General features: G+C 41.0%; 1 protein-coding gene across 5 annotated transcripts in view; it reads left to right on the forward strand.

Annotated features, from left to right (window-relative positions):
- UBR2 (ubiquitin protein ligase E3 component n-recognin 2) overlaps positions 1-14,264 on the forward strand; it is a 91,914-nt gene extending 77,650 nt beyond the window's left edge. For 4 of the 5 annotated variants that reach the window (XM_016212734.2, XM_016212726.2, XM_016212727.2 and 1 more), the window contains 10 exons: positions 28-95; positions 1,512-1,647; positions 2,117-2,207; positions 3,608-3,738; positions 4,450-4,558; positions 6,908-6,964; positions 8,259-8,336; positions 9,188-9,358; positions 10,741-10,842; positions 12,155-14,264. In XM_016212734.2, coding sequence (XP_016068220.2) covers positions 28-95; positions 1,512-1,647; positions 2,117-2,207; positions 3,608-3,738; positions 4,450-4,558; positions 6,908-6,964; positions 8,259-8,336; positions 9,188-9,358; positions 10,741-10,842; positions 12,155-12,296 — 1,085 coding nt within the window. In that variant the 3' untranslated portion in view covers positions 12,297-14,264. Of the gene's footprint in view, positions 1-27; positions 96-1,511; positions 1,648-2,116; positions 2,208-3,607; positions 3,739-4,449; positions 4,559-6,907; positions 6,965-8,258; positions 8,337-9,187; positions 9,359-10,740; positions 10,843-11,961 lie in introns of all 5 variants that reach the window. The other variant, XM_016212729.2, reaches the window with a different exon arrangement.
- The last annotated feature ends 309 nt before the right edge of the window (positions 14,265-14,573 follow it).

Genomic DNA, 14,573 nt, shown 5'->3' on the forward strand with positions numbered 1-14,573 from the left:
TAATGTATTTTTTCTTTAAATATTTAGCATTGGTGCCTAATGACAGCTATGGGGACCTTCCATGCATATTAGATATTGACATGTTTCATTTATTGGTGAGTATCTTGTAATTTGTGTTTGACATTTTCTTTATCGTACTATAGACCTTTCTCTTAGACTTGGTGAGCAGTATAGAGGCAGACAGGAGGAGTTATCATCTATTACTCTTACCACCTCTGAGTATAGTTCTTTCTGAGGAGCCTCAAAAAGAAAATGTTACAGAACCTAGCTGAGAGGCCTGACATGGGTGTCTAATCCTCTCTCTTGTTTGCTTTGGGGCCAAGGTTAATACTTTTAACCTCTCTATGCTTTTTACCTACAAAAAAGTAAAACTGGTACTAGTAATGTAAGTGCTTTTGTGTAGATACAGCTCTGTCTTTGGTCAAACTGCTTAGCAATAGACATCCACTTTGATTTAGAGAAAAGTATGTCTTCTGGGCAGTCTGGTGCCAGAACACACCACTGGCTGAACTTTGGCCCCACCTCAAATGGGTCCCCTTCCTCAAAACACTGAGTACAGTGCCACACACAGCAGCCCCAAGTGCTGTTTCCTTAATCTCTTTGGCATCAGGTTCTGTACCTTTCAGTTGGTTAGTACTTACCTCATATGATGTGTCAGAACTCAGTGGGATGGTCAGTGTAAAGAACTTAGAGCACTGTTTCCCGGGTAAGTTAGCCATTGTGACTGCCCCCGTTCCTCTTGTGTAAACCACCGTCGTACAGGCAGCAGGAGCCAACAGGGGAGCTAACATTTATTAAAGACCTTGCTGCTTTCACACCCATTCTTGTTTAGTCCTTTACATCCTTGCTACTGAAGTATTAAAAACACATATATTCTCTCTAGTTTACAAATAGGGAAACTGAGGCTCAGAGGTGTTAACTTGTCTAAAAAGTTCATAAGAGGAGCTGGGGTTCATATCTAGATCTTTGTGGTCCAAAATCCGTGCTTTTTCCATTGCTCACTTCTAGAAAGATTTCAGCTTTTTTTTGTTTTTTAAGAATAGTTTATTGATTTTTAGAGAAAAGTGGGAGGAGAGCGAGAGAGAGAGACCAATGTCAGAGCAAGACATCAACTGGCTGCCTCCTGCACGTGCCGCACTGGGGTTCAAGCATGAAATCTGGGCTTATGCCCTTGGCTGAGAATCGAACCGGCAATCTCCTGGTTCACGGGACAACGCCCAAACAACCAACTGGGCCACACTGGCCAGGGCTGTTATTTTATTATTATTAACACTAAGCTATATTGGGAAATCACTGGATAAATGAGATGATAGTACCCATCAAAACTCTTAGCTCTTAAGTAATTTCATTTAGCCAATCCTGGTGGGATTTCTAACATGTGTACTGTTTAAGAACAAAGGTTTCTTAAAGGGAGGGGCAGAGCTCTGAAGGGGGTCATATCAAGAAAATGGAAACATGTTTAGGTGTGAAAGGAATGACAAGCTGTCTGATGCTCTGTATGTGGTATCTAGGTGGGCTTGGTGCTCGCTTTCCCTGCACTGCAGTGTCAGGATTTTTCAGGGATCAGCCTTGGCACTGGAGACCTGCACATTTTCCATCTGGTTACTATGGCGCACATCATACAGATCCTACTTACCTCGTGTACAGGTAACTCCTTTTTGTCGGCCTTTTGAAGGAAGTACTTGAGTTTTCTGTTCTAAAAAAGTATTGAAGGAAAATGTGCTTGGCTGAGAACAGTACATAAATTATAATTAGGCTGCTTGTTTTGCTGTTCATCCTCGTGTGACAAGTTTTTAAATAAATTTCTCCTATTAAAATCCCTTAGCAATGTGAGTCATTACTTTTATAAGTTTAGTAATATTTGAGTGCCATAGACTGTATATTTAGCTGATTTAGCTCACTGCATGCTGCCTGACACCCTGAATCAGCACAGCTGCTTCCCCCAAAGCCTGCAGGCTCCTTATTGTGATGGAGATCGACACTGTGCTCACACCTGAGGAATTAAAGTTCTGTGTGTTCTGTGGGAGTATTTTTCATACTTTGAGTGCTTAAATGATGTGGTCACCAATCCACTTCGTAGGCAGATACAGAGTACTAATACTTCCTTTTCTTTCAGAAGAGAATGGCATGGACCAAGAAACGCCTGCCGGTGAAGAAGAGTTAGCAGTTCTTGCTTTGTATAAAACACTGCGCCAGTGTACGGGAAGGTGGGGTCATAGTCTTTACATGATAGGCAGCTCCCCAAATAGTAGTAGGTGGTAGCCAGAAAAAGGCATTTATTTGTTAAATAAGGGAAAGTGCTATCTGTTGACATGTTTTTTGTTGTTGGGTTTGTTTGTTTTTATATTGATTTTTAGAGAGACAGGAGGGAGGGGGAGAGAGAAACATTGATGTGAAAGTGGAACATCAGTTGGCTGCCTCCTGCACACTCCCTACTGGGGATCAAGTCCGAAACCCCGAGAATGTGCCCTGACCAGGAATTGAAGCTACAACCTTTCGGTGCATGGGATGATACCAACCAACTGAGCCACATGGGCCAGGGCTGTTAACATGTTTTAAAAAGAAGATGGTATATCTGCAGGACTCCTGAACTTTTATTATACTAATGTGGTTGGAATTCTCAGAGCTTCCCACATTTATTTGGCCAAGGAACCCTTCTTTTGCTCAGGAGATGGCACATGGAAACACAGAATTTATTTTGGAAAGTGCTATTCTAAAACATATTATCTCACTAGAAATTAAATTGGCATAATTTGTTTTTAAGGCAGTATCCAGGACTGGCAGGAATGCAGTGATATTATTCAAACTTCACATATTGTTGGAATAATTTTGATTTGGTACAACAGTTTCATTTAGCTTTCTGACGGTATATGTTAAGAACTGTATTGTTTTTTTACTGCTATCCCATTTCTGAGAATCCACACTAACAAAATAATCCAACATACAGAAAAATGTATAAACATAAACATATACACTCTGATACTAGTTATATGGCAAAGAATTTACAGCAGTCTCAGCGCTTGCTTGCTGGGGATTAATTTGGTATCATTTATGATTGATTTGTTCCAGAATGTTGTATTTTCAATAAAAATTGTGATGTTCTGAAAAACAAGTTAATTTTATTTTTTAAATATGTTTTCATTAATTTTGGAGAGGAATAGAGAGGTAGAAACATAGATCGGCTGCCTCCTGCACACCCCTACTGGGGATCGAGCCTGCAACCCTGCATGTTCCCTGACCTAGAATCAAACTGGTGACCTCTTGGTTCATGGGTCAATACTCAACCACTGAGCCACACCAGCTGGGCAAAAAAAATATATTCTAAATTTCAGCTGTTAAATTATGACTAAGACAAATGAGTATGAAAATAGTTTGCCAACATAGTACCTGCTGATAAAGAGTCTAGAATAGTGGATAGTTTTTTTTATTTTCCAAATTTTCTTTTTATGTTACTGCTACAAATTTCAGTAACAGCATTGGAAGCTATATCACTATTTTATAACTGACATTCTATTATAGTCAGCCTACCCACTCCTTTTAAGCCTATATCTTTACGCATTGTGCTGTAAATAGAATGACCTTTTCTTATTAAATTTTTGTCTTTTAGTGTCTTGAAAGAAATATCATCCGGCTGGCACCTGTGGAGGAGTGTCAGAGCTGGAATCATGCCCTTCCTAAAGTGTTCTGCTTTGTTTTTTCATTACTTAAATGGAGTTCCTTCCCCGCCAGAAATTCAAGGTAACTTCTAATTTTTTTCAAAATGTTTTTTAACTTTGAAGTTCAGAATATCCATAATTGCACACAAATCTGATTTTAGTATCGTAATTCATTTGCTACTTCGTGGTTGTTTTTTACATTCTGTTTTGATTCATTTCATAAAAGTAGTGTAAAGGTAGAGTTAAAGTTTACTGTGTCTGTGTCTCACAGAGCCTTGCGAAGGGCACAAAGTGCCTGTGTGTCACGCTGCTCTCTAAAGGCTTGTTGACTAGTCTCTCCATTCAGCTAGTTGCCCAGGCACCATATAGGCCAATTCAGACTTCCTAATCATTTGCAAGGGTGATTAGAATAAGTGTTTAAATCCATCTCCCATGATGAAATCATACATTTCTGTACTGCTTTATACTTTTCCAGAACACTCATGTTGTTTTTGTCATTTAATATTTATAACTAACCCCATAAAGTAGATCATGCAAGTAAACCTTTAACAAATGGTAAAACAGATACCAAGAAATTGTAACCGGTTTGATGTAGGAGTTCACCTGACTCTACTCTGAATTGTGTCATTTGCTGTGGGAACCCACCCATGTGCCATCTTGTTAACTTCCTGCAAGTTATGAACCTGGCAAATTTGAACTCTTTCCTCATGCTATTCTTAAGCTCTGCTATTCTTATTCTGATACGGAATCTAGTAGTTGTTATATGCATTACTCTTTTCTTCTCCATTTACAGTTCCTGGAACAAACCATTTTGAACATTTATGTAACTATCTTTCTCTGCCAAGCAACCTCATTTGCCTTTTTCAAGAAAATAGTGAGATAACGAAATTACTGATTGAAAGGTAATGATTTCTACACTTTCTTTTATTACATTAAATGAAGTTATACAGAAACAAACTTCAGTTTATCACAGATATTGCAAAATTCTCAAGTAGTGAGCCTGGAAGTATTCAATCCATGTACTTTAAACTATAATGACTAGGCCTTCTTAGTTAAGGATTTACCTTTTTGGTAAGATTTTTGCCAAGCTAGTGAATAGCATAAGCAGATTTGCTTGGAAGGAGAGTAGTGGTGGAAATGTTTTATTTCCTCTGATCAACTTAGTTGCTAAGGTCTCAGTTCCGTAGATTTGGGGAACTGAAAGAAACTAGTATTACTTAGTCCATTAACCTTAGTTTAACGTTTGGCTCTTTTGCCCTGGCCTGGTGGCTCAGTTTGGTGGAGCATCATCGCCGTGCAGTCAGTGAATCGTCTTGGGTCAGGGCACATACCCAGGTTTCGTGTTCGATCCCCAGTCAGGGCATGTATGTGAGGCAGCCAATCTGTGTTTCTCTCTCACATTGATTTTTTTTTTTCCTCTCTCTCTCTCCCTCTCCCCCTCTCTCTAAAAAAATCAGTTTAAAAAATAATAATAAAGTAAAATAAAATTGGCTGTTTTATGCACCGAATGAGAGAAGGTATTTGCAAATCATATACCTGATAAGGGATTAATATCTAGAACATATATATATCCAGAATTCCTACATCTCAACAACAAAAAAGCAAACAACCCGTTAAAAAAAATGACCAAAGAAAAATTATTTTTAAGAAAATTTTTTAAAAAGAGCAAAGGACTCTTCCAAAGAATGTGTACAAATGGCCGATGAGCACATGAAAACATGCTCAAAGTCACAAGTCATTGGGGAATGTAAATCAAAATTGCAATGAGCCTGGCCAGTGTTGTTGAGCGTCGACCTATGAACCAGGAGGTCAGGGTTCAATTCCCAGTCAGGGCACATGCCCAAGATGCGGGCTTGATCCCCAGTAGGGGGCATGCAGGAGGCAGCCGATCAATCACTCTCTAATCATTGATGTTTCTATCTCCCCCTCTCCCTTCCTCTCTCTGAAATCAATAAAAACTTTAAAAAAAAAAAAAAACTGCAGTGAGATACTACTTTACACCCATTAGGATGGCTAATAAAAAAGGTAGCCCTAGCCGGTTTGACTCAGTTGTTAGAGTGTCAGCCTGAGGACTGAAGGATCCCAGGTTCTGTTCTGGTCACTGGCGTGTATGTCGGTTGCATGCTTTATCCCCGGCCCCTATTGGGACACTTGCTGGAAGCAGCCAATCAGTGTGTCCCTCTCACATCGATGTTTCTCTTTCTCTTTCTCTCTCTTCCTTCCACTCTCTCTGAAAAGCAATGGAAAAAAATATCCTTGGGTGGGGATTTAAAAAAAAGGCAGACCATATGTGCTAATGAAGATGTTGAAAAATTGGGATTCCTGTGCATTGCTGGTAGGAAAAGAAGATGGTGTAGCCACTCTGGAAAACAGTATGGTAGTTCCTCAAAAAGTTAGACATAGAATTATGATATGAGCCAGCAGTTCCACTTCTAGGGGTATATTGTAAAAGAATTGAAAGTAGGTACTCAGCTACTTGTACACACATGTTCATAGCAGCACTATTCACAATAGCCAGTATCTATCAACAGATACCAGAGAAATAAAATGTGCTGCACACGTACAGTGGAATGTATTATTCCGTCTTAAGAGGGAAGGAAATTCTGACATAAGCCATAACATGGATGAACCTTAGGACATGCTAAGTGAAACAAGCCAGTCACAAAAGAACACTATGTTTTTACTTACATGAGGAACCTACATGAGGGTAGTCGAATTCATGGAGACAGAAAACAGAATGGTGATTGCTGGAGCCTGGTGGAGGGAGGAATGGGTTAGTGTTTAACAAGTATAGTTTGTAAAAAGTTCTAGAAATGGATGGTGGTGGTAGTTGTCCAGCAATGTCAATGTACTTAATGCCAAAGAACTATACACTTAAAAATGGCTACAATGATAAGTTTTATGTTAAGTATATTTTACTACAATAAGTTTTTAATATAAGTTCTAGCTCCAGATAATAGCTTGTCATTAATTCACAGGTTTTTCCAGAGTGTCCAAATTAGTGAGGTAATAGTGTATGTAGCCACAAGTTTTAATATATTTAGCATTCTTTTAGAAAACCATAGGGTCATATTTTTGTGGTTTTAAAAGTTGCAGACAAAATACGATATTCCTCCAAGTTTCTTTTGAATTGGTAAACATATTAAGCAAAGATTTTTTTTCCTCTTACTGGATTTAGAGAGGAAAAAATTGGAGTTCTAACCCTTCAAAAGTAAAAAATGGTTTCTTTTTTTCCCCCAATTACATGAAAGTTGGTGCCAGAACATTGAAGTTAAAAGATATCTAGAAGGTGAAAGAGATGCTATCAGGTAAGTTAAATTTTGTCAGATCCATGGTGGGGGTGGGAGGCAGGGAGGCAGTAGGGTGTGAGTGCTGTGTTCCTTCAACACTTACCTCCTAGGCCTTCAGTGATTCCAAGAGGTCGGCCATCGTGCCTTCATATTCTTTTCTTCTTAGTCTAATAGTGGTGAGAGTTTGTAAAAGAATCAGAATATTTTGAAATGTTTGCTTTAAAAAAAATGTGGGTCCTTTTTAGTTTTTTCTTGGCTCTATTTTTTTCTTTTATTATGGAAAATTTCAAACTGTACCAAAGTTTAAATAGCATAAGGCTCCACGTACCTATCATTCAGCTTCAGTAATTATCAAATGACGACCAGTGATTTTTTTTTTTCCGTTCCTTTGACATTAGCTCATTCTGATTCTACATTATGCTCTACCAGGTGATAACAGGTGTATTTCATCTATTAACACCTTGCTGACCAGCTGTTTTGAGCCAGAACTTGCCTGGACAATTTCATATGGTTCAGCTCTGCAGTCAGAAAACTCATTATGTGGAACAGTAGTTCTCAACTTGGGGTATACATCAGAACATTGGAAACTTAAAAAAAAATACTGGGGGCCCTACCTGCCAAATCTATTTATCTATAGTTGGGCTCCTAGCCTGTATGTTACACCCCCCACCCCACCCCAAATCTTCCCCAAGTGATTCTGGTCCAAGCAGCTTCCTCTTGGTTTCAGCCCACTCCTATCTCTGCCATAGGTAAAGTAGGGAAGGGCCAGACCACATGGCCCATGCGGGGCGGGTGTGAGTCCTCAGAGTGGGGCCTCAAATACCAGTTGAATTTGGATCTGAATTTCATATGAATTAACTTGTCACAGAATCAACATGGCCTGGCACCTCTAATTTATCTGTTCTTTACTTCTCCAACTCACATGTGCCTTAAGATCGCCTTTAATAAGCGCCCTTATTGGTTGGGCTCCATTCCCGGGTTGTTTGGGGAGAAGCCTGGGGAGGAATATCCTTTTCTTTCCCTCCCCTGCTTCCCAGAGCTACCACATTTTCACTTAAAAGGGGCAGATTCTAAGTACTGTCTACTGTCTTGATGATTTATTCTGAGCTTTTCAAGTAAAAATGTGAACCCTAAGGGCATGTGTTATTTAAGTATGAATTTTAAAAAATTTTAATGTAGCTTCTTTTACTGCTGTGTTAGCACTCAGCACTCAGGTTCAGTCTACCTTTATTTGTTTTGACTAAGTTGAGTTATCTTGTCGTTGTGATATGATCTCATATTAACTCATTTTATGTATGTGGTTTTTTTTAAGCTATCCAAGAGAATCTAACAAATTAATAGACCTTCCAGAAGATTACAGCAGCCTCATTAATCAAGCATCTAATTTCTCGTAAGTTTTGATATTAGAATATTGAGCATTTCCTACCACTGGAAACACATCTCTACATAGAATTAAGGGATTTTGTTCATTTTTCTGTTTTGTTTGGGTAGGGGCATTGTAACATCAAGTCATCTTTACACTACCTAACTTGTAAAAGCATCATTCCACCATGTTTCAGAATAAGAAATGGGAAAGGGGCTGATTTTTGCCCCACCCTATATTAAAGTAATTTTTAATACATTATAAATGTTTCATGTGCCAGTAGCATAAAGAATAATCAGTAGTGTGAAAATGTAAACATGACCTAGACAGTTGAAACTCTGTGTATCTCTTCTCCGGTGCACCCTCCTCTTGCCCTGAGAGATCCACTGTTCCGAATGGAGTGTGAGCATTCCTGGGCACTTACACGTTCTCTGCAAATGTTTATATCCTAAGCAGCATTATTATTTGTTATTACTATTTTGCATTTTAAGCTTTAAAATGGCATTGCACTGTACATATCCTACATCTTTTTTACTCAGCATTGTTTGTAAGATTTATTTATACATGTGACATAGTATAACGTTTAATTCATCACTTTTCACTGTATATAGTATTTCATTATATAACAGTAGCAGAATTTACATGTTTGAGTATATTTTTCTTTTTTCTCTGATAGTTGATTGTTCCCAGTACGTGGGGGGGGGGGGAGGGGGGGAGTGTATGTGTGGTGTCCCTATTCGAGGAGTAATTTCCCTGGGCCATGGGGACAGCCGTCTTCAGCTCTCCCTGGCATTGCACAGTTTTGTTCCACAATGGCTTTATCACCATCAGCCCCGCCTCTGTATAGCGATGACTTGTGCTTTTTTTGTTCCTTGGAGGTGCCCCAAGTCAGGCGGCGACAAGAGCAGAGCCCCAACCCTGTGCCTTGTGTGCGGCACCCTGCTGTGCTCCCAGAGCTACTGCTGCCAGGCTGAGCTGGAAGGAGAGGACGTGGGGGCTTGCACGGCCCACACCCACTCCTGTGGCTCGGGAGTGGGCATCTTCCTGAGGTAGGCACCACGGGGGCCCGTCGGCCCTCAGCTCTGAGGCTGCTGTTCGCATGGTTGTAGCCATTCGAAAGACATGAGGGAGCCTTGTCTTCTCACATCTCACATTTGGCTTGTGCTAATTCTTTGTTGGTTCTTCCACTATCATTATTCCCATCCCTGCGACAGCTCTGTTCTGCTGTCCTCGTGCCTCATTTGAATGTGAAACTTCCAATTGTCTGACAAGATTTTCTACCCACATCTAGCCACAGTTACTCCTTTTGTTGTATCTTCTTGGTTTTAGATTCATACATATTACAGGTCGATGTATATAGTTGTATATGTTCAACAACATATGACAAATGCTTATCATGACAACGGTGTCCTGGGCATTGAGAGCACAGTAGTCAGCAAAACAGACCAAAGTCTCTGCCTTCCTGGAGCTCATTTTCTAGTGAGGGAGATAGGAAATCAACATCCTGGTAAGAATTTAGAAAGTGCTATGTGCAGAGGAGGGGAGTAGGAAGTGGCAGCTGGGGGGTTGAATTAGGGAACCAAGGAAGGGCCCTGAAAAAGTGACTTTTGAAGGAAGACCTAAAGAAGTGGGTAGTACATTCTAGAAAGGGAGCACCAAGTAAAAAATTGCTGGGGAATGTGCCTGCTGAATTTAAGAAACAGCAAGGAAGCTGGTGTCACAAGTAGAATCATGGGGGAGAACCGTGGTGCCTGGCATGTCCTGGAGTCGTCTCTGAGTGAGATGGAAACCATTTCAGGGTTTAAAGGAGAGAAGTGACATGAGTCTGAGCTTGTCTGGGGCATGGATTACCTCCATATCTTAGTCATCTTGGTGTCCCCCAGTGCCTGACAGTTTCTTGTATGTGATAGGTTCTCAATAAATGTTGAATTGAGCTCAGTTTTTTAAAAGTCAAGCAAACCTGTCAGGGATCAGAAGATACTTTTTTTAAAAGCCCTTAGGAAAAATGTGAAAGCAGCGTTTCTCCCTGTCTGGCACATTTCAAAGTTCTTTTTGTCATGTACGGTATTGCTTTATGCTTTAAGTCAGCCTAATTCACAATGTTTGTATATTATTTTATAATGAATAATTTACTCATAGTAGTGGTTAAAATACCAGTAGCTATGTATGTTTAGAAGGTAACTTTCTCACACTTTTCAACAATTTTCCAAATGTTGCTAGTATGGGAGCTATTGATTCCTAATCCACAATGTCCCTCTTTCTCACTATATTGATTTACAGTGGTAGTTTTAGTGACATTTCGTGATATGTTGATACTCTTCTGTCTCTGCTTAAATGCCGTTGTTTGTTTATTTCTGTGAGGCTTCAGTCCATTTGAAACTGATTCCAAACCCTGGTTGTAATGTATGATGTGTGAACGGTCTCTCCACAGAGTACGGGAGTGCCAGGTGCTGTTCTTAGCCGGCAAAACCAAAGGCTGTTTTTACTCTCCCCCATACCTTGATGACTACGGGGAGACTGACCAGGGACTCAGGTAAGGGCCCCGTCCCAGGGCCTGGGCTGAATGACACTGGGCCTCCAGAGCCTTCAGCACGTGGTGAGCATGGTGAGCCATGTGGTCCTGAGGCCGGCCTGCTCTCAGCTCAGGGGCTGCGGAGCTTCCGTTCCGGCAGGGGTGGCTGGGACCTGTGGCCTCTTCCAAGCAGGCCACCCTGGCATTCCTTTCCCCAGCCCTTAGAATGTCATGAGGGCCATTGGGGTAGATAAGGGGAAAGAATAGGACAGAATACAACCTTTTTCCATTCCTCACTCCAGAGAACCAGAACTGTTTGAATTGCCATGTGGTATCCTCAGCATCAGAGCTCTGTAGGGATAGCCCATTGGAACTTGTGTGGCTTTGTATGGGGAGACCCAGTGTTCTTCAGGTAACCTAAGAACAAGTCTTCATTGATAAAAAATGAGCTGCTTATGTGAGAATCTGGGGGACAGAGATTAGGACATAGAGAGCAATGCAGCAGGATTTGAGGCTTGATCACTTCTAGGGTGACTTCTGTTATAAGCAAAATACTAACAGCCGTTCCCTCAAGTACTATTACAGAACTTGTTAAGTAATCTGTTTTTGCCCAAAAAGGTAAAAGTTTTACCTAGATGTAACCATCCACCCTTGAGGAGCAGAAGTTCAAGGCCTGCAAACTGAGGCAGAATAAGTAGATGGGCTGCCCCAGGTGCTTGGCTGCAAGGTTATAGGCGCATGCCACCTGGTGATGGTTTTTCCTGTTCTCTAAGGCATGTGGGCTCTTAGGAGGAGCCCTGGTTAGAGAGGGAGAGGATTGTGCGCTGAGAATTGGGAGCAGAGGCCCCAGGCATGAACTCACCAAAACCTGTGCTTTGGTTAAAGTAGACCCAGATGTTATTCACATTTGGCTACTGTGCTTAGACTTTGTGGGTGAAAGACAGCACTCTGAGGAACTTACCCTTGTAATTTTCCTTCCACTCCCTGCCCCCCTCCCTTCTTTTTTACATTCAACCAACAAAATGGACAATGAATGGGTAGTTTTAGCCTCTTAACCCACACCTTCCTGTTCAACCCACCCCTGTTCCCTCAGCCCAGTCTGAGGAAGTATAGCTCGTGTGCATTTTCCTTTTTTTTCAGCACTTATTTCCCTTCAGCTCCTCCTAGCAAACCTTCAAAGCTAACGTCTTAATAGCCACAGTCGCCTGCCACACAGAAATTGTGCAGAGGATCTAAAACCAATAATTTGTAACTTTTCCTAAACCAGGAAAGGCTGGGATATAATAGATGAATAAACAGAATGCATCCAGAGTGACATCTGTCTTCTTTCTAGACGGGGAAATCCTTTACATTTGTGCAAAGAGCGATTTAAGAAGATTCAGAAGCTCTGGCACCAGCATAGTATCACGGAGGAAATTGGACATGCACAGGAAGCAAATCAGACACTGGTTGGCATTGACTGGCAACATTTATAGTCACTGCGCTACCAAAAACAAACTCGGATTTTTGTAACCCAGCAGCTTTTCAAGAAAGAGAACAGGAAATCAGTTCTACTGGATTTGGAATAAATTCTTTAGTTAAGCTTTTCTTCCCAGTTTTATTTTTATAGTTTCTGGCTCCAGGGACTGATGAAAATTATCTTACGTCAGCACATTTTCTTGCACCATTTGCTGTATCCCTCAAACATAACTTCTTGCGAGGAGCGTCTCTCCCTGGTCAGGACACAGCCCCTGTGTGGGCATCTGACTGCATCTGATGTTCCCAGTCCTCTGAGCCGCATTACATTACTGGTCAGGGCACTCAGGCCTGAAGCTGATTCACCAGCAGGAGGAAACAAAGTCTCTGGTCTGTTGGGGTCACACTTCCTAGTCCATCAGTGACTTGGCACGGACTAGGTTAGTGTCCCCTCTGCTGATGGACCCTACCTCTAAGAGCAAAGCAGTGGATTTGGACAGCAGCGTTCCTTGTCTGCGTCAGCTGTCAGAGGACTGGGGCACTTGTGCATGAGGAACCCCAGTGAGGAAGGGGAGGCAGTTGTTTCTTCAAGTGCTGGGTGGTTTTCAGAGCTGTGGAAGGTTGGATATTTTTTTTGTCAAGACTTCTGGCTTTGAGAGAAAACTCATTTTAAAGGGCTTTTTGAAAAGTTACAATAGAGTATCCTAATTTTTCAGACGCTATATTCTCATATTTCTAAGACTAAATGGAGAAGTGTATGCATCTAGAATCAAGCACTAGCAAAAAAAAAAAAAAAAAAAAACTGGTTTGAAGTTCCCGCACCCCCATACCTACTCACATTTCCTGGAAAGGTGGATTGCTGTTTACGTGCTGGCTCACTTAGTACATTCCTGGGACAGCCTGTGTGCCCAGGCTTTTTATTCTTTTTAAACATTATGTTTTTACTAAGAGGTGTCTTTCTAGAATGATAGCCGCTTAGTCAAATTGATTATAACTATTACACACCACACAGCCATTCGGAGAGCTTGGAAACACCCAGGAAGTGACGGCGGATTTCGTGATGGAATAAATTCGGAGCCTCTCTAAGGTGGGCTAAGAGGCAAATGAATAATGAGAGGCTCTTGGATGTTTTTCAGCCATTGCAAGTTACCCTTTCACTCGGTTTTCTTTGAACTGCACCTAAAAGTTACATCGCACTCAGCTTTGCACACACCACAGTGCACCCAGGAGGAAATTCAGAATCCAGACTTCAGGCTAAAATAAGTGGGGGTTCAGAAGCTGCAGTCACGCTTCCTCTGCAGGTAGCTTTCTGAAAGGATGACCCTGACCCTTCTTGCCTGGGACTGGCTCACCCAGCTGAGGGGAGGTGTTTCTCACCCAACAGGAAGAAAACCCAAATTAGAACCCAGTGCTCTCCTTTTTTCTGGCCTTTTTGCCATTGGTAAGATCTGGTGTTTGGACCGTGGGCAGCATAATGATTTTAATGTTTATTTTAGCCTTTGTCACATACCCGTTCCTTTAGCTTTTAAGCCCAGCTTCTTTTGGCTTTTCTCAATAATGTTCACCAAGATTAAATTTTAAATGATAAAGACCAGATCTGGTCTCTCCCTCATAAGTGGATTATGGACATTTGCACCAAATCATGAGCGTTTTCCAGCTTTCAGGACTGAGAGTGTTGTCCCCGGATTTCATTCTCTGAGAATGTCAGAGTCTAAGAGAAGATAAATTTAGAAGATGAAATAATGTTTGCATCATTGAGCTAATTGTCTTCCCTACTAATGAATCATCTTAGTTTTATGATTTGTGCCGCATGTATTATGTTTATTGTGGAAATGTTTATGTAACACGCTTTCTATATCAGGGAAAATCATATCTGTTTAATAAATTGGCTATAACTTTAATATCTGTGGAAAACTTGTAAAATTTGGAATGTATCATATGTAAAAAGTTTAAAGATATCCAAATAAATGCTTTAGGTGTTGACATTACTTTGGGTCTGTATGTTTTCTTTCATTTTGTGTCACACATTTAAATACTCTGGGAGTGTTCCCTATGTCACCTTGCTACAATAAAGTGGGACAGCTGTATCAGCTTGACATTTAAGATGCTTATATTATTAGTGTCAGTTATGGCCATGAGCCAAATGATCTTGACCTTCCCATAGAAAGCATGATCATCATTTCAGCTGCTTAGGTTTCCTGTGAATTGGCTGTGACAGCTTGTGACCTTTCTGAACCATTATGAACCTCAAGTCACTGGGGAAATGGGGCACTCGGAGTCTCTCCCAGCTCCAAGAC

This window comes from Miniopterus natalensis, chromosome 5, assembly GCF_054644295.1.
Source record: "Miniopterus natalensis isolate mMinNat1 chromosome 5, mMinNat1.hap1, whole genome shotgun sequence".
NCBI lineage: Eukaryota > Metazoa > Chordata > Mammalia > Chiroptera > Miniopteridae > Miniopterus > Miniopterus natalensis.